General features: G+C 46.5%; 1 protein-coding gene across 1 annotated transcript; it reads left to right on the top strand.

The window, feature by feature from the left end:
* The first annotated feature begins 3,658 nt into the window (after nt 1-3,658).
* Nucleotides 3,659-25,559, top strand: CNN2 (calponin 2). Its single transcript, XM_066635098.1, has 7 exons — nt 3,659-3,808; nt 17,928-18,049; nt 19,181-19,247; nt 19,896-20,033; nt 21,384-21,500; nt 22,318-22,464; nt 23,683-25,559. Exons 1-7 carry the CDS (start codon nt 3,746-3,748, stop codon nt 23,944-23,946), a joined length of 918 nt encoding a protein of 305 aa, XP_066491195.1. The 5' UTR covers nt 3,659-3,745; the 3' UTR covers nt 23,947-25,559.
* Nucleotides 25,560-26,414: the final 855 nt, after the last annotated feature.

Raw genomic sequence — 26,414 nt, 5'->3', positions numbered from 1 at the left:
AGCAAAGTAGATGGCAGCACATGAGCAAAATGGCAGCAAAGTAGAAATCAAGGCTGTGCTGTTTATTCAATAATCACTTGTATTTATCAATTAAGTGGCAGATCAACTGAAAAAGATGGCTTCAATTAATCAAGCAGCAGAGAGTTTTGTTGGTTTTCCTTAAATGACTACCTGTGCTTATAAAATTCCAAATGTCAGGCACCACCTAAGAAGAAGCAGTATGCCTTCTTCTTGCACATCAATGAACAAAAACAGCTTGCCTTTTGCTTGAGAAATATTATGTTTAATTATCTGGAATTTTAATCCAAACCAAATGGATAATTAACCCAAATTCATTGAATTGGGCCCAAATCCTAACCAACTTTCCAGCACTGACATAGCTGTGCCATGGGATGTGTGCTGCATCCTTCAGTTGGGTGGTAGTCATGGAGGTCTCCTCAAGGTAAGGGAATGTTTGTTCTCTTGCCTCAGAGCTGCATTGCCCTTACCTCAGTGCTGGAAAGCATCATTTACATCATTTACAATAATGATCATTATTATATACCATCAAAAGCAGCCAGATAAAACTTGCCTGATTTATTTCCATCCCTTTCACACTCAACTCCCATACAGCCACAAAGCTCACTGGATACCTTTTGCTAATCACTCACTTTCAGCCTCACCTACCTCGCAGAGGTGTTCTGAGAATTGACTGGGGACAGGAACTCGCGTGTGCTGCACTCAGCTTTTTGGAGGAAGGACTGACAGGAGAGATGCTGGAGGGCAGCTCAACATCCCCTCCCCTTGAGTTGCCGCAGGCCTCCCTGCCCCAGCTCTGAGTTTTGCAAAAATGTCATAAGGGAGTATAGCACAAAGATGTGTGCTGGCCTGCCGGCACAGGATCCACTCCCTGCACAGCAGGTAAGTTTGTGCCAGGGGTTGGGGAAGGGTGGTGGGATGGGGCATTTCTGGGCAGAAGAGGGAGCAATGGGAGGTGAATCAGGCCTGGATGGGGGGCAGGATTGGCAGAGCAGGCCTTGCCATATCCGAAACCCCCTCCTTGAAGATCCCTGTGCTACACTGGGCTTGTCAGATGTATGCCAGCTAAATGCTGTAATCTGAAAAGCCCCATAGGGACAGCTGGGGCTTGACACGGAGTAAGGGGGAAATATCTTTTTATCTCAAGGTGACCTGCAGCCACCTCCTGAACCTGCATTTGATATAGCACAGGCCATGCAGCCTGGCTGTACCCATGCAGGTTAGGATTGTTCAGTTAGTTAATTAATGCACATTAATTGGAGTTTACATAAACCCTTGGATTGGCCTAGCTCCTTTTCTAATGGATGATGAAGAATGATCGCCCTGCTTTTCTTTTTAAGTATAGAAAAACAGAGCAGAAGTTGAAAATATGCTGAGGTTTTAAATAATTTGCAACTGTCAGATATTGTTAAGGGAGGCTTATTTTTTTAAGCTTCTTCATTGTTACCACTGTATCACTAATCCCCACCCCCCACCCCAACCCTGGCTTTTTGGTGGGTATACCTAGAAGTACGGGATCTCCTGAGCACCTCTCATCCCAGACACCCTGGTGAGATTTTTCTTGGTCTCTGCAAACAGCTTTGTGAGATGCCACAACAATGACATCATGAGGGTTAAGAGCTCAAAGCGGAGTGGGTGATGGGACACTGGCAGTGGGGGGATGTCTGGGGCCTGCCTTTCTACTCCACTGAGCTTCAGCAGAGAAAAGGTTTCTTCTGGGGGTGGGGTGGGGGGGGAAACCTCAGAGTTTTGGAATCCTTGAGATCTGAATGAACTTGTTTCCTATGCCAAATTCATTTTGGAGAACAGTGATGGGCAACTATTTTCTTGGGAGTCCTTTAGTTCAGGGGGGACCGCAATTAAAGTGGAGGCACAGTTAGGGCTTATACAGAGCTGGCCCAAGACTTCTAGATGCTTGAGGTGGTATGCCAAGTGCTGCCCCCTTACCCAATGATGTGCCATCCTCTGCTCCTCCATGCTCTAATGCTTTTGCTCAGCACTCTCCTCCCTTTCACATTTCTTCTTCCTGTCTGTCCTTTTCCTTTTCCAATCCAAGGAGTAGCAGAAGGAGGAGGAGCAGTGCAGGCAGATAGGTGGACAGAGATTAAAGCCTCTCACCAATCATGAATGGGCTACTCCTGGGCCTCTAGAAAGAAGTCTTTCTGCTTCTCTCATAACTCTAGTAGCCAGGATCTAATGAAACAGACTGGCGGGATATTTAGAACAGACCACTCCCCAATGGCGTCACTATGGTTTGCATCACCTGGTGTTGGAAGCCATGATGGACAACCTCCCATGCAGTGGATGTGGCAATGCCCCGGCAGTGGCATGGCATGACACAGCATCGTCTTGCCCCCACTGGTTTTTTGGCTGTAATTTTTGATACAATAGAGCACATGCCTGATCTCGTCTGATCTCGGAAGCTAAGCAGGGTCAGGCCCGGTTAGTACTTGGATGGGAGACCGCCTGGGAATACCGGGTGCTGTAGGCTTATACCATAGTCTTTCGAGACTGAAGGTTGCCAACCATTTACGCATCAAATGATATGATGGTATTATTCCTAAAAACTGCGATTTTAACAGTTTTGACCAGCAGTGGTGTCAGCCCCTCCGTGTGTCCCCCCCAGTGCAATGTGCATGTACCACACCCCCTAGCAACACTACTGCTGCTCTCCAATGTGTACTATAATTTGGGATTGGTGTTGAAATAATACAGAGGTGGTGTAACATTGCAGGAAAGAGATTGAACTGTGAATCAGAATTTCCTCAGTTTGAATCCCTCCTCTGCCATGAACTCCACCATGGGTAGCCTTAGGCAACTCTCCTCTGCCATGGGTAGCCCTAGGCAAGCCTTCTCAGTCTAAGTCTTGGCCCACAGTTTGAGAAACGCTGGTTTAGAGCAGCCATTTTCAACCACTGTGCCATGGCACACATGTGTGTGGTGGTCTGCAGGTGTGCCATGGGAGTTTGGGGCAGGGTCATTTATTAGTAGGATCAGTAGGGATGTGAGGCCTCCACCAGCAGCATGCTGTGCCTTGCCAATTGTAAAAAAACTGATGGTGTGCCTTGACAATTTTAGTACCTTGTCAGTGTGCCATGAGATGTAAAAGGCTGAAAATCACTGGTTTAGAGGTTTTTTAACAGGTGTGCATCAAGCAGAAATTCAGTGAGTAAAAGTTTCTCCCCCAGTTGGATGGCTGCCTGTCGCTCATCTATTAAGACATAAGAGGCACTCTGGTAACACACTTACAGCTCAGTCCTATGCATGTCTACTCCGAGGTAAGTCCCATTAGTGTCAATGGGGCTTACTCCCAGGAAAGTGTGGCTAGGATTGGGCTACACTGAAGCCCATAAAAGTTACATGGCAGGGAAAAAAATGTCGTGGTGATTGTTGTGGGCATCTGTTGAATGGCAGCTCTTGACAGGCACAGCCCTGCCACTGGGCAACAGGCATGGGCAGCCTGCAGTGCTGAAGCCACTTGGCCCCAGTTGTGGGGGGCTGCCTCGCGGGGGGTCTTTGGAGAAGCCCCGCACAGGAAACTCCCATCCTGCAGGAATTCGGCTCTTTCTGCCCTTATAAGGCTATTTCAACTCTCGCCCAATCAGCGGCGGGAGGCGGTGCCCGCCTGGCCCCAAAAACTTTCGGCGAGAAGGCGGTGGTGGTTCTCGGCGGAGTGGCTGGTGCGTGTCTCGCTGCGGCTCCTGGACACCGCCCGTCCCGGCAGAGGATGAGCAGCAACCAGTTCAACAAGGGGCCGAGCTACGGCTTGTCGGCTGAAGTCAGGAACCGGGTGAGTGGCGATGGGGGGCCAGGGACGTGCGGTGGGTGGGGAGGCATGCCTCCCAACTGGAGTCCTTGGAAAAGCGCCCGCGCCGTGCGAGCTGTCCAAGCAACCACGACCCACTCGCTTTGCGACCCCGTCGCACGGCAGCGGCGGTTTTCCAAGAACTCCAGTGGGGAGGCAGGTGAGGCATGCCTCCCCACCCACCGCACGTCCGTGATGGAGGTGCTTCTCCGGCTCGGTGGGCGCACGGAGGGGACCTTGGATTGCTGGCACTCCGTGCACTTTTGGAGAGGTGTGGCGCTGCGCTTGGGCGAGAAGCGCCAGGGGGCGGTGGCTGTGCCGGAGGCTGTCGCCTTCTCTGCCCATCTTTCCTTGCAAAGGTGGACCGAGCTGCTTTGGGGATTGGAGAGTAGGCGGCTCTTGAAACCAGCAGAGGGGGGTTTCTCTTCTGTCTTGCCTGTATCTGTTTGGCTAACTCGCTGTACCGCTTCTTGAATGGGACCTTTCCAGGTGGCTCTCAGTACGTGGTGAAAACCTAAGACGTGGGCTTAGACCTGGGAGATCCAGGTTCAAACTCCTCCTTGGCCATGAAGCTTCCTGGGTGACCTTGGGCCAGGCACTTTCTCTCAACATCACCTACCTCACAGGGTTGTTATGAGGACCAAAGGAGGGAAGCAGCTGTGTACGCTGCCCTGAGCTCCTTGGAGGAAGGGTGGTATAAAAATGTGAAAAATAAATAATAATCAGTTGGTGTTGGGTGTGGGGCAGTCCTATGGGCTGTCTTGGTCCTTGGCTGTCCAATGTTGGGACAGTCCTGCTTAACTGAAGAAAATACTGCTCATAAAGTGGTGGGGTTGATTTCTTTGTATGCTGTGGGTGTTGGCCTTAAAGTCCTGTCCACACTTACTTGGGAGTAAGCCCCATTGACTATGATGGGACTTACTTCTGAGTAGACATGCATAGGATGGGCGCTTGGTCTTCTTTAGGCAGACTTGGCTCCCTTCATGTTGTTTCTAACCTGCTTTCCTTCCATAGAACTCAAGGTAATGTTTACAGGGTTCCCAGGTTGCCTTCCCTACATGTATTAGGCCTGGATGTGCTTAGTTTGACCTCTTGAGTGCCTGACTGTCCCACAGCTCATTTAAAGACACGGGGAGTGTCTGTGTGTATGGGGCGGGGGAATAGGCTGTGAGTCCCATGAAGTGCTTTGGGGCAGATGATCAGCTGGACCTTAAGGCACCTTCCAACATATAGCAGATGAAAATGAGTTCATACTATGCTTAACATATGAAGCTGTTTTTGATCCAGTTTGACCAAGGAAGACAGAACTGGACACTGACAGGTAGCAACTCTCCAGGGATTGGGGGGAGGGGGCTATTTCTGATCCCTGCCTGGAGATGCTGCCAGGGATTGAAATTAGTACCTTCTTTATGTACGCAGGAGGCTGAATCACTGAATTACAATCCCATCACCAAGGCATTGCCTCTGTTGCCCCTCTTGTCGTCAGACTAGAACCAGTGACCTTAAACCATTTCTTCCCAACGTTCCATGTATGTATGTATGTATGCAACCGGGATCAAATGTGTACACCTGTGGGCTGGGCAGAAATGAGTTAAGACTAGAGAGAAGGCAGGTAGGAATTGCCCAAATGCTACTAATGATGCTGTTTCCTTGCAGTGGGCCCAGTTCTCATAGAGAGCATCAACGCCCACCCTCTCCTCCCATGACACACTGCATACAGCTGTTTGTTCTGTTTTGTTTTATTACACTCCAAAAATGTACCTTCTATTTATTATTATTTTTTAATTTAAAGCAAGGAGCCTGTCTTGTTCCCTAGGGTTAAAATAAGAGTTGGAAAAACGTTGGGTAATATCAAAAGAAAAAGAGTCATGACGAAGTCTATTGAAATGCAACCAACCTCAGTCCCATTACGACCAATTTCAGTGGAACGCATGACTCTTTGATATAACCCGTAATTGCCCTGCAATTTAGCTATCAAGAGTTCCAAAATATACCTGGGCGGTGTGTGAACTGCACTGCATAAGGCTTTGATGATTGTGTGGGCACTTCTGTGCATGGAAACAAAGAACTAAATCCTGAGGAAGGACGAGTGCTGACAACTTTTGGCAAGTGCAGCTTCTGTTGTAGACAGGTGGGGTATATGTCTGTAGTGGCAATAAGCAAAGCATTATAGTGAGAGTAACCTATCCTGAACAGGTGTTGGGAAATGGTAAATGAACTGTATACTCATTAACCTGTATGCTGGTTTGAAAGGATGGGTGGGGAGGAGAGAAATCCATCATACCAGTCAAAGGTAATAAAAGGATAAAGCCAAGAGTATCTCTGAGCATATGTGGAGTGTTTTGCTTTGCTAGCAAAGATTAGCAGTTATAGCCTGGGATTGGGCAGTGAGCCTCCTAGACTGGCTGTAATGTCTTTCCAGTGTCTTGAGCGTTGGTACCCTGTGTTTGTCTCTCTCCTGTTCAGCAGTTCTATCATTAGAAGATGTGGAATAGAAGCATCTTCCTTTGAACTGGCTTGCCAAAGAGATGCAAGCCTCTGAGTTGGTCTGTGTGTGCTCTCCTGAAAGTCCTCAGCCATTTTAGATTCTGCCTTGTGTCTAGAATCCTGGAGATGCTTCTTAGACTCATCACAGTCCCTGCACCCTCTCAAGTCTCTTTGAGTTGTCACACCCTGGCTCAGTCCCAGTAGTTGCCATTCTTGGAAACTCTGTCACTGTTCTGAGAGTCTTTTGCAACCGCCTCCAACTACTGTGGTTTGCAAAAGGGGGGGATTTCATTTTCCCCTTCATTTGATTCCCAAAAGGGATTTGTTGACTCTTAATTTCCTCTTTCTTAAAATATGGAGTATGAATTTTTGGCACCAGCCTCTCTTCTTCCTGAGTGCTGACAATAGTGTCTGGTGGAAGGAGACTCTGGGAGTTGAACCATTAAAAAAGTGGGCTTGGCTTCAGCAGTCTGTTGAACTCCCTGGTTCTGGCACGTAGTTGAAAAGTAGCTTGGTAACCAGTTCAGATGCTTTGAACTAGTTTAGATTTCATGCAGGAGAGTACTGAACACATCTGCTTGTGACTCTGTCCTGTTAATATGAGCACGATTATTAACTTGAGAGAGGCACTACTGTGCAGAGTTTAAACAAAAATAAGACACCATTCCAGGTACATTAAAATATTGATCATACAGTTGTAAGCCTGAGTGTTTCAACAAGCATTCTGAGTTGGTCACTGCTTCCTGTGCTTAAGATTTTCAGTGCATCTAAGAACTTGGATTGAGGTTCAGTTTGACTCCCTGACATCAAGTTTAAATGTGCATATGTTGCTGTGGCCTTCATCGGCTGTCCAGATGCGGTGTGGTCTTGAGGGTGTGTCTGTTGCACAAATATGTGTGTTCACCCTGCAATCTTGCCCAAGCTGCTTTGCATGTTTTGTATAAAGCAGGAAAAGGGAAAACTTCTGAGCTCTGGGTCCCTCCCCCCCCACACACTGTAGTTATGAGAGAGAGGCTGTAAATCTCAGTTAAGGTTACCAGGCCTTGCCCAATTCCACGGGTATCCCATTCCACTTCCTTGTGCAATGACTTTCCTACTACATGGAACTCTTACTGGGGAAAAGTGTCTTGGTGACATACACCAAGCCTGAAGCCTGGGAACATGCCCTACTGCAGAGTGCATGACAGAGGAAGGATCTGACTGGGGAACTTCCAGTTGCCATCTCAATCATGCTAACTGTGCCTGTTGAGGTCATGAGAGGGTCTTGGATCATACTAAAGATTCTTCTAGTGCAACATCCTGCTTTCCTCAGTGGCTGATCAGATGCCCCTGGGAAACCTGCAAGAAAGCAACAGTTCTGTCCTGTGTTAACACAGCATTTGGTTGCTAGAGGTAGATTGCCCCCCTTGCATGGGGGTGCCATCTAGATCTTGTAGTAATTAGTAATAGACCTCCACAAGAAGAGCCTTGCTGGATTGTACCAAATGTTTAGCATCCTGTTTGTCAGTGATTTTGCTAGATGACCCTGGGAATTTAACATGGTATTCAGATAGACTTCCTATGAACATGGTGGTCCCCTAGAGGCCAATCATTTTGTTCTTTCATGTGTATTTAACATTTACGCCATCCTAAGCTAGTGGTCACCACCCTCATGTGTGGCAGTAGGTTCCACAAGTTCACTGCATGTAGTGTGAAGAAATTAACTTCTGATCAGTGTCACTGGGTGATCAAAACTTCTAGTATGATGAGAGGCAAAAAATTGTCCGTGTCACGTTTTCTGATCATCCCCATAAACCAGTAAGCTTCAAATGCTTTTGCCTTTCTTTGTAGATAAACCAGCTGTCCCATAAATACTTTTATAGTACCGGTGAAGGTTTGTGTTGCATTTGCCGGTATGAAAAAACCTTTTATCAGTTAATCAATATCTAAATTGCAGCTGTTAAGAGTTGCTCAACTTAACATACTTAGCTTTGGAGGAAGATCATGAAATATGCATAGAATAGCCTAGTTGCTGTAGAGGAATCTGGCTGTTCCCACACACTCGATGGAGCTTGCCAAGTCAGAAGCTTACAGCTCTTCAAAAAGTCAGTTCAAGGAAGAGGCAAGCCCCCAAGAGAAATAAACGGGAGAATGAGAGTCACATGGCACCTCTTGAACTTCTGCCTTTTGGCTCTGTCGGCCTTCCATTTCCAGTACGTGGGATAAAGAGAGTTTCTACCAGCGATGGCCGCTGCTTGGATAGCTTTCTTTTGTCTTCTATACAGAATAGATTTATCCTCTATAATTTAGTTGTGTAATGGCAAAAGGAACCCTTCTTGGACGGGTAGCCAGTTGTGAAATACAAAGGCTGTCTCTGGCTTGGCTTGTCTGTGAGCAATCTTGTGGACACTCTAGCTGCTGCTGGGAAGATTAGAGCAGTTCTGGCTTGTATCAATGAGCCAGCCAAATGTTTGTAGATTCTAAGGAGTAGGATATGAAGGCAGTAACCCTCCCTTGCTGTCTGTCTCCAGCAACTGATGTTCAGAGGTAGAGTGTCTTGAACAGGGAGGCTTGGTTTAGCTAATGAAACTCAAGCTCAGTGACTGGTCATCCACTTTTCTAATGGCCTTCTAAGCTGTCTCCAAAAACACAATGGAAAGTCAAACAGAGTGGGTGGACTTCTGGGATGTAGGTTTTTCTTTGCTACTGTTACTTGCATCATTCTTCCTCCTTGGGGAAGGTGAATCAAAGGGGCGGGGAACTGGAGTAATCTTAATTTGTGGGCTGCTTGCATCTAGTATTGGATGGACAGTATATGAATGAGTAATTATGACTTGGGTCCTGTGTCCTTGGTGTTCCTCCTGAGTGCTTGGATCAACTATCTGCTCCATGTACCCTTGATGTGACCCTGCATGGTAGGTGGGCACAAGATGCAATGATGGCAGGTGCATTTCCAGTGTAGTAGAATCTCCTTTCCAGGCCTAGCTTTTCTAGCTCCATTATGATGTAGTCTCTTGTCACCAGGTGAACTTATGGTTTTAACTTATGGTTCCAGAAGTCTTCACTCTTACCTCTTGCTGTGATGGACATAGTAGGGGCTTCTGTTGCTGGCACATGTGTTCCATTTTAGTTTGATTAGCTACTTAGATTTTTTCAACAAAAGGATGAGATGCTATTTTTACAAAAAATCTAATTATTTGCACTCTGTCTTACCCTTCCACCATGAGTGATCTTTTTCTATCCTTGCAATCACACTGAGGTAGGGTTGGTTTGAGAAGTGGTTACTGGCCAAGGTTATCCAGCAAGCCCTTTGGCCGAGTAGAGCTTTGAACCTGGGTGTTCGCACTCTCTCTAACCACTGCACCACAGTTTCAGTTATTTTAATTACAGTTCTGCTGATGAGCCTGTACCAATCCTATCCAGCTTTCCAGCACTCTTTCCAGCCAAGAGCGCATGCACTGCATCCTGAGGTGGGGAGGCAGTCACAGAGGCCCCTTCAAGGTAAGGAAATGTCCTCCTACATCGGAGCTGCATTACAACTGCATCAGTACTGGAAAGTTTGATAGGATTGGGCCCTTTGTCCTCTGTACTGCATAGGGTGTATGTGCAGCTTTTTTAGCTGTACAAACAGCTTTGCTGTCTGGTCACTTATTGACCAGACTGTTGCATATCTGACTCTTCTGCTTCTCTGTTTGTTTGTTCCCTTCCCCCCCCCAGTAACAGGACAACCAGAGTGGTTTACAGTGTTCACTAACATACAGTATAAAGGTTGGAAACAGAAGCCAGATTAGTCTCAAAAACACATTGCCAAAAAGCATAACCTGCTGCAGCAGCGTTTTTCAACCGCTGTGCCGTGTCACACTGGTGTGCCATGAGGCTGCCTCAGGTGTGCCTCGAGATCAGAGCAGACTTTGAGCCTTACGTGCAGCAGAAGGAAAAGGAGCAGGCAGCCAGCCAGTGAGTGGGCTGGTCACAGCTGCTTTGCACCTCCTGCTGTCGCTTGCTCCTGCTCCTGAGCCAGACAAAGGCTGCAACCCGATCCTGATTTACCTGGGAGTAAGCCCCATTGACTATTATGGGGCTTACTTCTGAGTAGACACGCCTAGGATTGGGTATTAAGTCCTTGCCTCCTCTGCGTGCTGATTGGGCGACCAGAAAAGCTTGGAGAAGGTCCCAGGCGGGTGGAGTGAGAAGGAGGGAGTCAGGAGCAGGCAAGCAGGTATGAAGCAAGGGAGTCTGCTGAGACCACCAGCCTAAGAACTGGCTGGCTCAAAGGGTCCTGGATAGTTCCTTTTCTTTAGCACAGTTTGCCTGCAACTTCCCAAAGCGACCCTCCCTGCATTGCCTTTTAGGGGAAGGGCATTGGGCTCCATTTCTCTCCATACTTACCTGGGAGTAAGCCCCATTGACTATAATGGGGCTTACTTCTGAGTAGACATGCCTAGGATTGGGCTTTTGGTCACACTTTTTCCCCCCTTAAATATAGGAGCAGGCAATCTGTACTTCTCCCCACCCCGCTCCCTCCCACAGGCACTTGCCCCCCAAATCTCATAATTGCAGTCAGCACCTCTCTTACTGTCCTTCCCTTCACTCCTCTGCACCTTCCAAAGGTTCAGAATCACTTGCTTCAAGTTCTCTCTTCCCCCCACTCCAGCTGAATCCTGTAGTTGTTTCACTCATGTCTCTTCATTGCCCCTCACCCCACAGCTCTCCTATGTGCTCAATCTGACCTCTTTGCCAGCACTTTCTCGCATAACACTTGAATAACATTTTTCATCCTTTTCACAATTACATATCCTTTCCTCTCCAAGCTTCTTGTGTGTTTCTTTGTCTTGTAATAATATGATTGTATTGATTATATCAACTATTAATTGTAATGTAGTGATTTAATGTAAGTAAAAAACAAGTAGTGCGCCATGACAATTTTAGTGCCTTGTCGGTGTGCCTTGAGCTGAGAGAGGTTGAAAATGGCTGTGCTACAGTATCTATACTGAAAGAAAGGTAGGACGGCCAACTGAAAAGGGTTTTGGCTCCTATTGGAAGGCCACAAGGGAGGGCATCATTCTTACTTTGGAGAAGGCCCTACTCCTTGTCATCGTGATCCTGGCTTCATTCCAGGGTGGCTCTCCAAGGTGATTCATTCCAGCTCATTCCACTGATGAGCTTGTGGGAGGAGAGGGTTCCTCAGACACACCATTCTAAAGTCGTTTATGGGTTGGATTATCAAAGCCAGCACCTTAAAATATATCTGGAAACACTGGTAGGCAGTGCAGCTGTAGGTCCAGCAGTCTGATAGCGGTCTGAGCTCCTGAGTCTGCAGGGGCTGTTGCATTCTGCAATAATTGTAGTTTCCAGACAGTGTTCAAGGGCAGTCCCAGGTAGTGTGTTACAGTAGCCAAGTTTTGGTGTCAGCATGTGGACCAACATGGTCAATTCTGACCAACTGAGTACAGATGCTGTTGGTGCACCAGCCTCGGCTAACCATCTAGAGATCAGTGGGGTATCCAGAACCCTCCCCACCAGCTGCAAACCTGCTCTTGCTGAGAGATTGCAACCTCATTGGGACCAGCTTACCATCCAGCACTTGGGTCATAGGTCTCCAAACCAGAAGGATCTTTGCTTTATCAGGATTTAGTTTCTACTTATGCAGTTCCCATGTTGCCTCCAGGCAGTGCTGCAAAATTGATCTCCTCCCTGGGTTTAGATGACAGAGAAAGAGGTGGGTGTCTGCCAGAAAGGACCAGAAGTACTGCAAAGCAGTACTGCCTAGTCTCGTCCTAGGCAGCTGACCCAGAACGACATCCTGGTTGATGGTGGTGTTGAAAGTCACTGAAAAGTCCAGCAGGACCAACAGATGCACTCCCCCTTTCAGACCCTGGGGCAGACAGAACCCTGACACTGTCAGTGTGGAGTCCAAGTCATGATGGATGTGAGTGATTTTTTTTTTTAACCTCTGAAGTGTCTAGCAAACTGGTCTAGCAAGCAATTGAGCTGTTGCCCTTTGTTCCTCTGGGAACCCATGTGGTATGAGCCCTAGGCAACTTGGAAAAGCTCAACTGGACAGCTACCTGCTGAGTCAATGGGGGCAGAAGATAAAAAGCTACCCTTGCTGCTATCACTTCCGCAAAGGGCACTCTAATATGATCTCTGATCCAATTGGACTTGTGAGTTCTTGGCTACTGTCAGGATGTCAGCCAAATTGTGCCATTGCCCACAACTCCTTGGAAAACCAGGGAGCCTCATTGGCTCTATGGCGAGCCAGCCTGGCAGCAGGAACGTTCCTCAAAGCTGTTGGAAAAGCATACAGTGTGCCCCCTTCTCTGCAAAGCTTACACACTACTACAGGAAATCTTCTGTTCTGCAGAGCCTTGTTCCCACCTAGGTTCAAATGTCAGCAAGGACCATCAGTTTGGACACTTGATTCCTTCCACCAACAATAGAATGAAGACCACCCCCTGTGGGAAGGTAACCTCACTCTGCATCATGTCTTCACACTTGGGTGATGCCAACAGCCCCGACCTAACACTGTGCCTACACTCTCCCTTTCACAAGGGCCACAGCACTCAACTTGTCCTACAGCAATGGGAACAAAAGTGCTGAATGGGCCATACCTCAGCCTATTTTTCTGCAATCCCCAAAGTGCCTTGGGAAGGGAATGCATGTCAGTTGACTTCACACACAATACTTCCTGCCTGCGAGGCTGCAGATGGCAATTTGCAAGGCCTCTCATAATGTGCACCGGGCCAGCTGGTGTTGTCCTTTAATCATAACTGTACCCAATTTGTGCCAAAAAAGCATCACATGCTGGGTGGCGCCATTTAATTATCCTGTAAACGGTCTACTGAGAAGCGGAGCAGCTGCCTAAGGGCGTCGGAGGCTGAAAGAAAATGAGAGTTGCCCAGGGACATTCAAGAGAGTCTGTGGCAGAGCCAAGAGCTGATTCAACACCCTGGCCTGGTAATGCTGTCTCTCTAGTTCCATCTTTATGACTTGGCACTTCTGAATCGTGTGTCATAAAGTTCTAGCAAGTGTCCTCTGTTAAAAGGTTCAGGTGGGTGGCATTCCCAAATGCAGGCTCAGTGTTGTGTTAAATATTTCAAAGTTTCTGCAATTTTCTCCATTGGACTCTTCTTGGAACAGTTCTACAATATCTTTGGCGGTTTGGAACCAAATTTTCATTTGTTGTTTTTAATCTAGCAGCCACAATATGGGTAGCTGTTACCAGACAGAAAATGGAGATGTTGATTCAGCCTTTATTTTAGCTTGTTGAAATTTTAGTCTAGAGCAGTGGTCTTCAACCTTTTCATGCCACAACCTAAGCAAAAAGTATGAGATTGGGGACCGTCAATTCTCTCGCCTCTTATGGGACCCTGTGTACCCACTCTTGCCCCTGTTGCCATCCACTCCCTATCCCCCATTATGCCCTCCCAGCACTGGTCATTGTTGCCAAATATTCTTATTAGAAAGAGCAGAAAAGTTTTCTATGAAGCCTGGCACTAGTGAAAGCTGTTTTAGCACAATTGCTGAGAACCTGAGCAGGACTGAGATACGGGGTGCAAGGGCACCCATGGGCCGGTGCAAGGGACTTTTGCCAGCATAAGGCACACTTGTGCCTCCTCGGGAGGAAGCCATGCTGGCACTTAAAGGAGCGCTGGCCTGCGGAGGCTGACATAAACCTCTGCGCTGGCTTCCTCACTGAGGATTGTGTTGGCCCAACTGGGCTTATGCAAGCCTCTGGGGTGGGTGGGGAGGAGGCGGCGGCGGGAGGGAAGTGTTCCTGAGCAGGGGAGGGAGAGGCGGGGCTGGGATTCAGCGCTTATGCTGGATCCCAGTCCCTCTTCCCGGGGAGCTTGCTTGAAGCTGCTCCGCTTGGACTTGCGCCACTTCAGGAGGTGGCGCAAGTCTGAGGAGACCCATAGGAGAAAAGAGTCTTACCTGGAGGTAAGGGGAAAAGTTTTCCCTTGCCTCTGGCTGAGTCGCCTTGGGCCCCTATCCTGCACTGGATACAGCGCAAGCCTCGTGGCTTGCCTGTTCCAGCGCAGGGTAGGATTGCACCCACAGTCTCCTAGCACCTGAAGGGGTACATGAGATGCCTCTCAATTTAACCTGGTGGTGCTGTAGTCCAGTTCAACCTTTTTCATTCTTGTATGTTGTCATGACCCCACAACTGAGGCTTCACAACCCCATTGTGGTCTGTTGAAGAACACTGGTCTACAGAGAAGAAAATTCAGATATTAGGTGCTGCAGAAAAAAAATTGTCCTATTGACTGTATGATGAAATAGGTCATTACACAATATGTGTTGATGTCATATTGCAGGGGAAATGTCCTCAGCTTGCATCCTGGTTCCATTCTGGACATTTCCCTGCAAGTCGGAGTAGATGCAGGTTGAAACAACTGGCTCTTGTCAGCTGTGGGCTACTGAAGCCTGTACAAAAGCACCAGTCCTTAACTTGGGATGTCTGGAAGTTGGACCCAATGTTTTTGTAGGCTGTTGGAGTAAGGATCAAGTTGCGTGCACTGTTCACATGTTATGCCTTACTTAGTTGTTCTCACAGAAGTGTGTACCCATCTGGGTTTATAGTTACAAATCAGATTGACCTGCATGGAATACGTATAACAAGGACATGTTGTATGGGGTGATAGGTGAGGCAGGACCACCCTTCTGTAGTCCATGGAAAACAACTACAGCCTCTTCTGTGACTGTGCACTTGGTCCACCTGCGTTCTGATTCAGAAAGCAGGTGGAGTGCATGCATAGTCCCAGAGGAGTTCTGTGGACTACAGTAGGGTGGTTCTGCCTTACCTGCCACCCCCACATCGCATGTCCCTTGTATGTGAATAACCAGATGCAAATATAAGCAATGGTGATAGTGCACTTATGTAAAACGTGTGGACAGTCCCAATGTTGCGTCTACAGCAATGCTTTGACTTTCATCTTTTTCTCTTTCAACTGTTTTCACATAACCACACCTCAAATTTTGTCCACATGCTTTCTTCTTTCATCTGATTTCATCCAACCTTCCACAAAGTTTGTCCACATTCTTATGTTTTGCTTTTGTTTTATTTCTATTTGCTTAAGTTTCACATGCAAATGCATGTGTTATGTAGCTATGTTTTTTTGCTGACCAAAATAAATTTCCATGGGAATAAGGCTATGCTTTGACATTCATACACTTTTATTTTATTTTAATCATACTCTGGTTCCTAACCAGATGAATGTGCAAGGTATTGCTGCTTTTGCTTTATACTTGTGTATATTTTAATGGGGACGTAATTCTCACAAAGGAGAGATTATAATGTTGTAGAGTACCTGCTTTGCTGAGGGAAGGTACCAGGCAAAATCAAGAAAGGGTGAAGAAAAATCTCTGTTGGAAAACCTTGGAGAGCTGCTTTCAGTTGCTGTAAATCTGGGGAAAGCAACTTCATATGTTCACTCTACAACTTCTACATTAATGCTGCTGTGGCACGGGGGGATGTAAGCAACTCTTTAGAGGGGTAGCATGGTTATAGTGGTTAGTGTTGGACTACAACTCACAAGACCCTGATTCCGATCACCCCTTAGTTATGAAGCTCACCTTCATTATGTGAGCTTATGGAGCTGCTGTCTCACACAAACCAGGTGAAGAGAAGAGGTAAGAAGAGAGGAAACTTCTTGGGAAAAGGGGCAGGTATGAAAATGTAATGGCAGTAATCTACCGTGAGCAGGATTACTCTTGACATGTGGCTGAAATAGTTGCTTGCTTTGAACATTAGTGATAATTATCTGCAGCAAAAACCACAAGAGTGCCTTACCCTATTTATAAGCGAATGCAAGTTCAGTCTTCTGTGGCTTCAATCTGATGTATACTTATGTGGGAGTAAAAGCTTCTGGCTGCAGTGACTTCTAGTAAGGATAGGATTGTGCAGAAAGCTGGTCTTTTTGTTGGCTGGTCCCCTAGGACTGACTTTGAACTCATCCCTGGTGACCAGGCAAGTGAGTGCTTGCATCCCTGGGAGAATTGGTATTTTTCTTTCCCCTGTGTATATTTGTGACTGAAGAAGTTGATCAGTAGGGGATCTTAAGACTTGACCCTCGGCATACATTTCTAAGCTCTGCAATATCTCTTCATCTCATTTTGCCCAGCATGCCTTGTCCTGGGCCAGGCTAGTGATGCCAATTTGAGTTGGCTAGGAAACTGACTCTGTTTGGACAGGTATGAGTATCAAATATCTGATCCAGAGTTGCTGCAATAGCCCTGGCGTTGGTGCAGTGTGGAAGAGGAGGGGCGGATGCACAATTGGGCCAGTGATAATTGCTATTTAAGCAAAGTTCTTGTAGTAATTTTCTAGATGAATTTAAACTGTTAATTTCAAATACAATGAACTGCACCCTCTGTAACAGGTGTTAATTAAAATAATAATACTGTTGGTGACTGGAGTAGAATTAGCTGCCTTTCATCCTCTCTTTCTCAGTTCTTTTCAATTGGATTCTTAACTTTCTCCCTTGCAGTGCCCATTTTCCTTCAGCAGCTCTTTTTTTCTCCTCCCCCCCAGTCTCCCCCAAATCTCCTTCTCCTACAAAAATCAGTGCCTCTCCCTTTCTGCAACAAAGATCTTGCGTCTTTACCAAAGCAGGCATTATGTAACTTTGCCAAGCAGAAATTCCAAGTGAAGAAGGAGAGAGGACTGGGTGTGTCCAGGCAAGACTTGAACACACCCCGGATGTGTTTGCAATGTCAGCGGTAACCAGCTGAAGGAGGGCGAAACCTGTTAGCCTGTTGCAGCATTTACCAGCCCTATTCTTCCAGGGGATTGCGCAGGAGCTAAGTGGAGAAATTGGGGAGGCGATTATTCTTTTCTGTCATAAAAAAAAGACCTGTGCGGACTATGTCAAGGCCGCCTTGCGGTCCTGGAGTCCTGATGTGCTTATTACATGCTTGTGTGATTCTGATGTGAATACCAGCCATGTGGCGGGGGGGGGGGGTGGGGGGGTTGGGACCATGGGGTGGGAGCAGGAGGTGTAATCTTTGCCACTGCTGCATTTCTGATCAGGACTCCTTAGACTTTTGTCTCCCTGGAAGGGAAGCCATCATTGGTATTGTGTCCCAGGTCAGGGAAGACTAAGAGGGGTGGAAAATAAGAGAAGCTTGTAAAACTACCTGTTGTAATAGGTCTATTGGTCTTGTTGTTTGAAGGGCTACCTGGTGGCAGGACTAGGAAAGGTACCTCTCTGGTAGATGGCTGGTGCTGCCAGTCAGTGTACATAGTAATGGGATAGCTTGATCAAGGGATTTGCTTGACAGGAGACAGCTCTCATGGGAAGCATCAGTGGTGGAACATGCACTTTGCATGCCGAAGGTCCCAGCTTCAACAGCCTATTTAATACTGTCTTGGGTAGCAGCCTGTGATGGTAAGTCATTTCTCCGGATCCAGTGGCTCTCTGGGGCCTTGGGCAAAAAACACTGGGCTAGCTGGATCAATGGACTGGCTCCTGGAAGCTCTTTTTAGGTGACTTCCCCCATAGTTCACGATTAGTTCAAATCTTGGCTGGAAGCCTTGAGGAGGAGCAAATTGGATGTCTTAGACAGTTTTGAAGGAAATAATTTCTTGACATTGACATTGTCTTGACATTTCTCTTTGTATTCTCCACCCCATCAGCTTGCCCAGAAGTATGACCCTCAGAAGGAAGCGGAGTTGCGGGTATGGATCGAGAGCATCACCGGAAGGGAGATCGGTCCCGACTTCCAGAAGGGGTTAAAGAATGGCGTCATCCTCTGCGAGTGAGTTGGCTGGCCAGGGACCCACACCTGAAGTTGCTACTTTTGCCATTTATCCCAAATGACTTCTGAAGTGTCATATCTTGCAAGAAGGGGGTTGATTTGTTTAGACTGGGTGGCAAAGGGAAAAGAGGTTTTATAGATTACCAACAAAAGATTGCATGTCTGTAAATGTATTGGCCAGGCTAGCTAAATGGAACCCCCAAGTTCCTCCAAGTCTAACTTTAGAGATTGCATTTACATGCCTTGCTGTGCTGGAACCAAAGGCAGTGTGTGTGGAGGACCTTGGTTATCCCTCATCCAAACCCGCTGAGCTTGAGTAAAGGGGATGCCACATATCCAACCACACTGAAGGCTCCCTACATTCAATGACTACCAATGCTGGTAGAGTTGGGACAGAAAAAAGTGTGATAAGAGCCTTGTTAGGTCAGAGCAAAGGTTCATCTATTCCAGCATCCTGTTTATCACAATGACCAACAGTTGTCTCCAGGAAGTATATCAGTAGAACTTGTGGGTGGTGATCCATCCCTTGTTTGTCCCACTACTTCTGGTATTCAGGGTAGACTGTGCTTAAACATGGAGGTGCCACTTAACTATCACAGATCGCTCTGGAATTCTCACTAGTTTAGCATTCTTTTTCTGTAGTGGCCTCCATAGCCTGCTTGTGGATTTTCCAGAGGCAGTAGTCCCCTCCTGTTGTTCCTTGGCAACTCATGTTCAGAGGCATACAGCCAGTGCATAATGTATTGTTAATTTGGGGGATTTGCTATTTCAGGTTACTTCACAACAGGGATGAACAGATTCCATAGAGGAGGCAGTGAGATCTTTCAGTGGCTTTTGGTGATATGTAGATAAGAACTCCATGATCAGAGGCAGTCTACCACTGAACTTAGGGAGGCCAGTAGTGAAGGGGAGGAGCTATTGCCTTCAGTTCCCGCTGTGTGAACCTCTGAGCCATTGGTAATTGCATTGATTAATTTGTGGTCTGAGCCAGCAAACTGCTTCTGTGCCCAAATGTGAGAGCAGAACTTGGAAGAATTCACCAGGTTCTGCTCCTCTGCATACCTCCCCTAGTGAGTGGGCTTTACAGTGGCACAAAAATTGAGCTGAATCTCCTTTTTTCTTGATCTCTAGGCTTATAAATATACTGCAACCAGGATCAGTAAAGAAAATCAACCATTCTGCTCTCAACTGGCATCAGGTATGTCCTGATTTAGTTCAGAACCACCCATGTACATAGTGCTTGACAATAGTGAGAGGACAGGTCCCTGCCCTCAGCTGATTACAGTCTGAAACTTGACCCAGAAGGGAGGGGAAAGGATGCAGGGGAAGAAAGCCTGAGGCAGGGGAGGAGCACCTCTGACTTTAAAAAGCCAGCAAAAGTGGTAAAAGCTCTTGAGCTGGTTATACCTGTAATAGTTGGGAAGGGAGGTATCCCTAATGATGTGCAGAGATGGTGGTGGTGTACCCTTGTGCATATTCGTGTATAGTCTATGTTCAAGCATACCTCGAGATGCAGGGGATCTGTTCCAGAAAATTGAGTGCTGTGCAAAACAGAGTTAAAGAATACATTGTTAGATTAACAATGGCTAGAAAGCTGTCAGCTGCAGCAGGACAGAGCACTGTAATGAATCTGCCTTATATGAGGTATGACTGTACGTGGAACTTTGAGTGAAAAAACAGGTCCCTGCCCAAAGGAACTTACAATCTAAATTTTGACCCAAAGGAAAAAGAAGCTAGAAAGGGTGGTGGAGGTAGGGGAGAACCAGGCAAGTTTGTGTGTCTGTTTACAAGTACTTAAGATAAGAGCTAAGGCACTGTGCAAATGGTGTCTCTTTTCCTTCATCAGCTGGAAAACCTCTCCAATTTCATCAAGGCCATGATCAGCTATGGCTTGAAGCCTGTTGACCTCTTTGAGGCCAATGATCTCTATGAGAGTGGGAATATGACACAGGTGCAGGTGTCACTGCTGGCTCTGGCAGGCATGGTGAGTGAGAGAATGAGTATATTGACCAGATTGCCCTCACTGTGTGCCTTTTCTTGGTCATAAACTTGGCACAAGGCAGGGCTTTTCAAACTGGGGCCAGCCTGTGGGCCCTGGCCTGTTTCCCCTTAAGGGGTGGGGGCAGCCTGGAGGCAGGGAGGAGGCAGTGGTGTGTTCCCCGGGATTGTACTGCTCAGGAGGGCTGCAGGGGCTTGAATTCACTTACCCGAGCCACCTGCAGCCTCCCGGGGGTACGGGGAGCTCTGCACAACCTTCTGCAGGGCTCCCCGCAGCTTTGAAAGTGAGAGTGGAGCGATCGCGCCCCGCCTCGACTAAAGCGGAAGTAGAGCGCGGGGCTCCCTGCACCCCCAGGAGGCTCAGGTAAGTGGACTCAGGCCCCTGCAGTCTCCCTGAGCAGCTCCATCCTGGGGATCACCCTGCTGCCTCCCCCCGCCCCCACAAGAACTTAGAGTAGCTCAAACTCTCCCTGAGAGTTTGAAAACCGCTGGCATAAGGTCACGGGTTGGTTTTGTAACTGTTAGCAGAGTTCTTCCAAAAGACCACCCCAAAGCTTTGGGGATGATTGGCAAAAAGGTCCTGCTTTTTATAGCTGTGGGTTTAACGGGGGGTGGGGGTTAATGAAACATTTTCCACCTTTTCTCTCCCAACAGGGAAGCTGGCTTATGGGATTAAAAACAAATCAGTCATGGATATTGCACAAATGTAATCTAAAAGATAACACAACGAAAACCGCTAAGAATTGAGAACTTTGCAAAGGAATTTAATTTGATTGGCAGAGCAAAAAGCTCAATTCCCCTCTGGAATGCAGAGAGAGAGAGCACTTGTCTTCAGTGAGTGTATTTCTGAGATCAGGTGCTATAATAGAAGGCACTGTTGCAAGTCACTGCCAACTGCATTTCCATTTGAAGCAGGGCTTTTCTTGGGCAATTTAACGTGGTCTCTGTGTGTTTCCAGCTGCAGAAAACTTTTCAAATAGGGTGTTGGGGCAACAGAACCTGAATTCAGTGTATGGAATAAATTACTGAACTCTTGCCAAGAACTACACAAGTATTGGTGAGGAGTGGAGCTTGTATTGCATGTGATGGGGCTGGAGGTGGACAGGGGCTGAAGACTTGCATCCAAAGAAGTGGCCTAAGGAAATGGAAACTCCTTCTTCAGGACTTCTGAGAAACCCCTTGTCAGTCAGTCTGTTCTCTCCAGAGACTCCTTGAAGTCTTGAGGGCTAGAAGCATAAAAGAAGCAGCAAAAGTTCTTTGAGTTTGAAACTAGGTGCACTGTAGAGGACTGGATCAGTACTGCATACCTACTTTTCTATGTCTTTTTTCCTCATAGGCCAAGACAAAGGGAATTGATAGTGGTGTGGACATTGGGGTGAAGTACTCAGAGAAACAGGAGAGAAGCTTTGATGATGCAAAGCTGAAGGCTGGCCAGTGTGTCATTGGTCTGCAGGCAAGTTTGGTTCCATGGATGTGGTAGGGAGGGGCACCTTGCTTGCCAATAACAGCTTGTATGGAGGTATTCAGTCTGTGTTGTACCCGATATGCCTTCTGAAAGCTTACTTGCAGTCCTAGCTGTCTGATTTGGAAAGCTCCCCCCCACCTGCCGTTTGTCATTATGCCAGTGATTACCAGACTTCCTTGACTGGCAGCTTCCTTGACCTACTGAGTCATTATTCATGGCTCTGCATTAGGGATACAATCCTATACATTATATAGGGTGAATGGGTTTGGTGAACTCATGTTCTGGAAACTGGTAGAACGTTACACAGGAATTCATAAGAACATAAGAACAGCCCCACTGGATCAGGCCATAGGCCCATCTAGTCCAGCTTCCTGTATCTCACAGCGGCCCACCAAATGCCCCAGGGAGCACACCAGATAACAAGAGACCTCATCCTGGTGCCCTCCCTTGCACCTGGCCTTCTGACATAATTCGTTTCTTCATAGTGTTTTATCAGCTAACTAAACTTTACTACCCTTACCTAGCACTTGGTTCCTTTTTAAAAAAAATTCTTCAGAGTTGTATGGTGAAGGATTTCTAATGCAAGTAAGAAACCAAGACTAGATAATTTAGTGCCCTTTTTGCATCAAAGGAGCACTTTGGAAACCTTCTTAGCTGACTTGGGTGTATGGAACTTCTGCCATGCTGTCTGCTGTGGGAGGACCATAACAAATTATGTAGCCATATATGATTTGGTGAGCAAGACCCAGATGCCCTTCTTTAGAGATGGTACATTAAACTTAAAACCTGTTAACTTCTGCTTCAGATGGGCACCAACAAATGTGCCAGTCAGACGGGAATGACTGCATATGGTACCAGGAGACACTTATATGACCCCAAGAACCAGATCCTACCTCCCATGGACCATTCCACCATCAGCCTCCAGATGGGCACCAACAAGTGTGCCAGCCAGGTAAGAACAAGATATGTATTTTGAAACCTTATTCTCAGAAACTTGGCCTGTTGGTTGAACTGCTAAATGTTTGGTACGTGTTTGCATCAGCTTCTGAGCAGAGGGTGAATTTCTGTTAATGGAGAACATAGTCTGCAACTGATTGTTGGTGAGAGGGGGCTAGGCACCTTGAAGGTTCACCTGAACCCAGAAACTGGTTCAGAGGGTTTCTCTAGCACAGGGATGCCCAAACCCCGGCCTTGGGGCCACTTGCGGCCCTCGAGGACTCTCAATGCGGCCCTCAGGGAGCCTCCAGTCTCCAATGAGCCTCTGGCCCTCCGGAGATTTGTTGGAGCCCACACTGGCCAGATGCAACTGCTCTCGGCACGAGGGCAACTGTTTGACCTCTCGTGTGAGCTGTGAGATGAGGGCTTCCTCCACTACTTGCTGTTTTACGTCTGTGATGCAGTAGCAGCAGCAAAGGAAAGGCCAACCTTGCTTTGTGCAAGGCCTTTTATAGGCCTTGAGCTATTGCAAGACCTTCATTCATTCATTCATATAAGTTATGAATCTTTAATATATGTATAATCTTTAATAATATCTTTAATATATAAATCTTTAATATATTCATTTATGTATACTTATGTAAATGTATTCAAATTTTAAGTGTAAGTTAATTCTTTTTCCCCAGCCCCCGACACAGTGTCAGAGATGATGTGGCCCTCCTGCCAAAAACTTTGGACACCACTGCTCTAGCAGACCAGAACAGAACCCAAAACTACAAAAAATCCCTCTGTCTCCTTGACTCAGATCCAAGCCCCCAAAGCCTTGTTTGCTCTCATATAGAGAAACTGCATGAGGGATTTCTCTGTAGAACATACATGCTAACTTTGTTCCCCCCTCCGCCTGCTCTTCCCACACTTGTCTGTAGAGACAAATGCTGAATGTGGGCGGATTTCTCTCTGTATTTGGAACACTGTAACATTTTGGGATGCTGAACTATATAAATCCTTAGTCTGATTGAGCTGGGCTCTTACGGAGGCTTATAAGTGGCTGTTAGCCATGCCAGCTGGATGAATCTTCCATGCTTAGGGACACCTTACCTCCTTTTAAAAATGGGCAGAGAAGATGCTTTTGTCCTGCTTGTGGACTTCTTGGAAACTGTTGCCCAGCAACTGTTAAAGAAATGGGATGCTGGACTAGATTGACCCACTCAGTCTTCTGTTCTTATCCTATCAGGTGGGCATGACAGCTCCAGGCACCCGGCGACACATCTATGACTCAAAGCTGGGCACTGATAAATGCGATGACAGCTCCATGTCACTCCAGATGGGCTACACCCAGGGAGCCAACCAAAGCGGGCAGGTCTTTGGCTTAGGCCGCCAGATTTATGACCCCAAGTACTGCCCCATGGGCAACCCCAGCGAGGTGGCAAACGCAGCCCACAATCAGGATGGAAACTCAACAGAGTACTACTACTATCGAGAAGAGGAGGATCAGTGAGCTTGGAGAATCGGTTTCCCTTTCTTCGGCTCCTGTACAGCTCCCACCTCTGTTGCCAGTCGTACTTCAGTATCTGTGTATTTGTAACTTGTTTTTAAAGGAATCATTTATTTTATTTCCCAAGCAGAGATGGCTAATAAAGGTGTTCAAGGTTTTTTAACAGTAATGAAAATAAAAATGTTGAGGTTTTTAGTATGTGAGTCTAGTTGGTCCTTAAGACCCCTTGGGCTGATTTCAGGGCTGTGTGGACTCTGATCCAGGGCCTGCTGATCAACTTGGGGAAACTGTGTACCTCACAGTAAAAAAAAAAATAAACTCTTATATAACTTGGTCTGGCTTTGCAAGACAAGGAAACCAATGAGGAGCTCTGCCAGACCATTAAATATTTCTCTACCAATAACCCTCTTCAAATTCCATTCCATCCTGGACTACTGGAAATTCATAGCCTTAGCTACTGGTATCTAGTGGAATCTTTTTATTGACAATACTATCTTCAGTAGCCTAAGGCTGAATTCTCTGCCATATTTGCTTGGTATATACAAATACAGCTTCTCCTTGGAAAGAGGAAGGTGCTATGGCAGAGAGACCTGACTACAGGAAATCCTCTACTGTCTCCTTTTCAGCTTTAAATATCTTGGCAGGCATTATTCCCCCCCCACCTGCCAACAAATATTTTCACATTTCCTTAAGGACTAGAAACTTGCATGTCTAGGTTTCTTCTTAACAAAAGCTGAGATGCAAATTCTGCACCGTGTTGCCTTCTGTCTTTGATGGGTGAGATCATAGTGTACACTCACTCATCATGCTCTCTCCTGGGAACAGAGCCTTGTTTAAACTTTGGTGTTGCAAAGAAACTCCATTGATGTGTTTTGCTGAAAAAAACCTGAAAGCAAGGAGTTGCCAAGTTGCATATCTGTGCAGGGGTGTTTCATTTTGGCTTTGCTTGTATATTTGGTGCTTTTTGAGGGACACTTTCTTTGCATGGAGTCATAGGATGAGAATGTGGATCAGAAGCATCACTTGCTCAAAATTGGTTTGGTAACGTATCCAGGTATCTGTTTTCTCTGTATCCTCACAACACAGAGGACTAGAAGCTTAACACCTTTATTGGGCTTTGGAATCTGCATCAGATTTCATATGTTAGCTTGTGCATTTGATTTTGTAGGTGGTAAAATGCCCATACGATTACAAAACTTCTCCAATAGCACTTAATTTTGAAAGGTTTTTAGAATCTGATTAAGGGTGGGGTTTTTGTACCACAGCTGTAAAGGTGTCTTGAACCATGGTTTGGCTTAAACTGAGTCCACTAGCTGGCCTGATTTACAAGCATGCACTTCTGTGCTGACAAAATGGTACATGCTACCTTTTATCAAAAGTGGTCTTCTGGCTGATGCTGTCTTACCAAGTGTGGTGGAAAAGAATTTAAGATTCTGATAGTCTAACTTTTTGGAATATGTCACACTGGGATTTGATTATGCCAGAGTTGTAATTGAGTTAGCAGCTGGGCATGTCTGCTAGTTGAGGTTTTGGATTTTGAGAAAATGATGGTGGCAGCTTAAATTGAGGTTGAAAAGGGCTTTGAGATGCATTCCTCCCTTCACTTTTTTCCTTTCAAGGTCTTGGTGCATCTGTCTGCTTTTGCACAACTTACCAAGGGACCATGTGTTTTTCCTCATGCCAAAGCAAACTTAAAGTTGGGCATATATAAATGTTTACAGTGAGTCAAGGGACACTCTGATCAAATTTGCAAAGATCTAGGGACCAGTATTTTTGAAAACTGTGTCAATTTTAAAAGTAGCATTCCAAAAGTGGCAGTGGCTTTAACTAGCTAGAAGAAAGGCTTCTATGATTTGAGACTCTAACAGAGCATATTCCTAGGTAAGTGTGCCTAGAACAAAATTGGACAGACTTGTGTGTAAATGTTCATAGAATTGTGCTGTAAATCCATGCTTTGGTTGCAGGTATGTGAAATGTCTTGACATGTGGGTGTAAGTATGCAGGCTTCTGAGTTAAGAGTTCCACCTACTTAGAATTCTGTGTGGCTGCTAAAGACTGCAGAACTTCCCATGTCCTACAGAAGCTGACCTTTCTCACCAGTGCCTAAGAATGATCTTGAATTTCAGAGGGGTAGCTGTGTTAGTGAAGATGACAGTTCGTGAAACTCTTAAAGTGCCATGTTTGAGGCATAAGGATGCTTGATAGTAAAGGAACATACTGCTATCTCTGATGCAATGGAAGTGAACCAGGCTGTACAGCTTGTGATCCACTGACCCCATCATAGCTCTTCAGCATCCTGAAACTTGCATCTGTGGCGATGGGGCAAAGATCCTTTTCCTCTCTTGTTGCAGATGCCAGAACATTAGGGGCTATCCAATGAAGCTGCTAGGCTATAGATTCGGGGAAGATGAGATGACATTGCGTAATGTTTATGTTTATAAATCTGCTATCCCAAGTTGCTGCTGATGGCT

The sequence above is a fragment of the Tiliqua scincoides genome, chromosome 8 (genome assembly GCF_035046505.1).
Source record: "Tiliqua scincoides isolate rTilSci1 chromosome 8, rTilSci1.hap2, whole genome shotgun sequence".
NCBI lineage: Eukaryota > Metazoa > Chordata > Lepidosauria > Squamata > Scincidae > Tiliqua > Tiliqua scincoides.
The sequence above is the reverse complement of the archived record's forward strand: the minus strand, read 5'-3'. Positions and strand labels throughout refer to the sequence as shown.

Bases quoted from the DNA above. Each gene is read 5' to 3' on its own strand.
- CNN2 (XM_066635098.1), top strand. From the start codon at position 3,746: ATGAGCAGCAACCAGTTCAACAAGGGGCCGAGCTACGGCTTGTCGGCT. The intron at 18,050-19,180 runs GTGAGTTGGCTG...CTTGATCTCTAG, and splicing joins AATGGCGTCATCCTCTGCGA to GCTTATAAATATACTGCAAC. The intron at 20,034-21,383 runs GTGAGTGAGAGA...TTTTCCTCATAG, and splicing joins TGCTGGCTCTGGCAGGCATG to GCCAAGACAAAGGGAATTGA.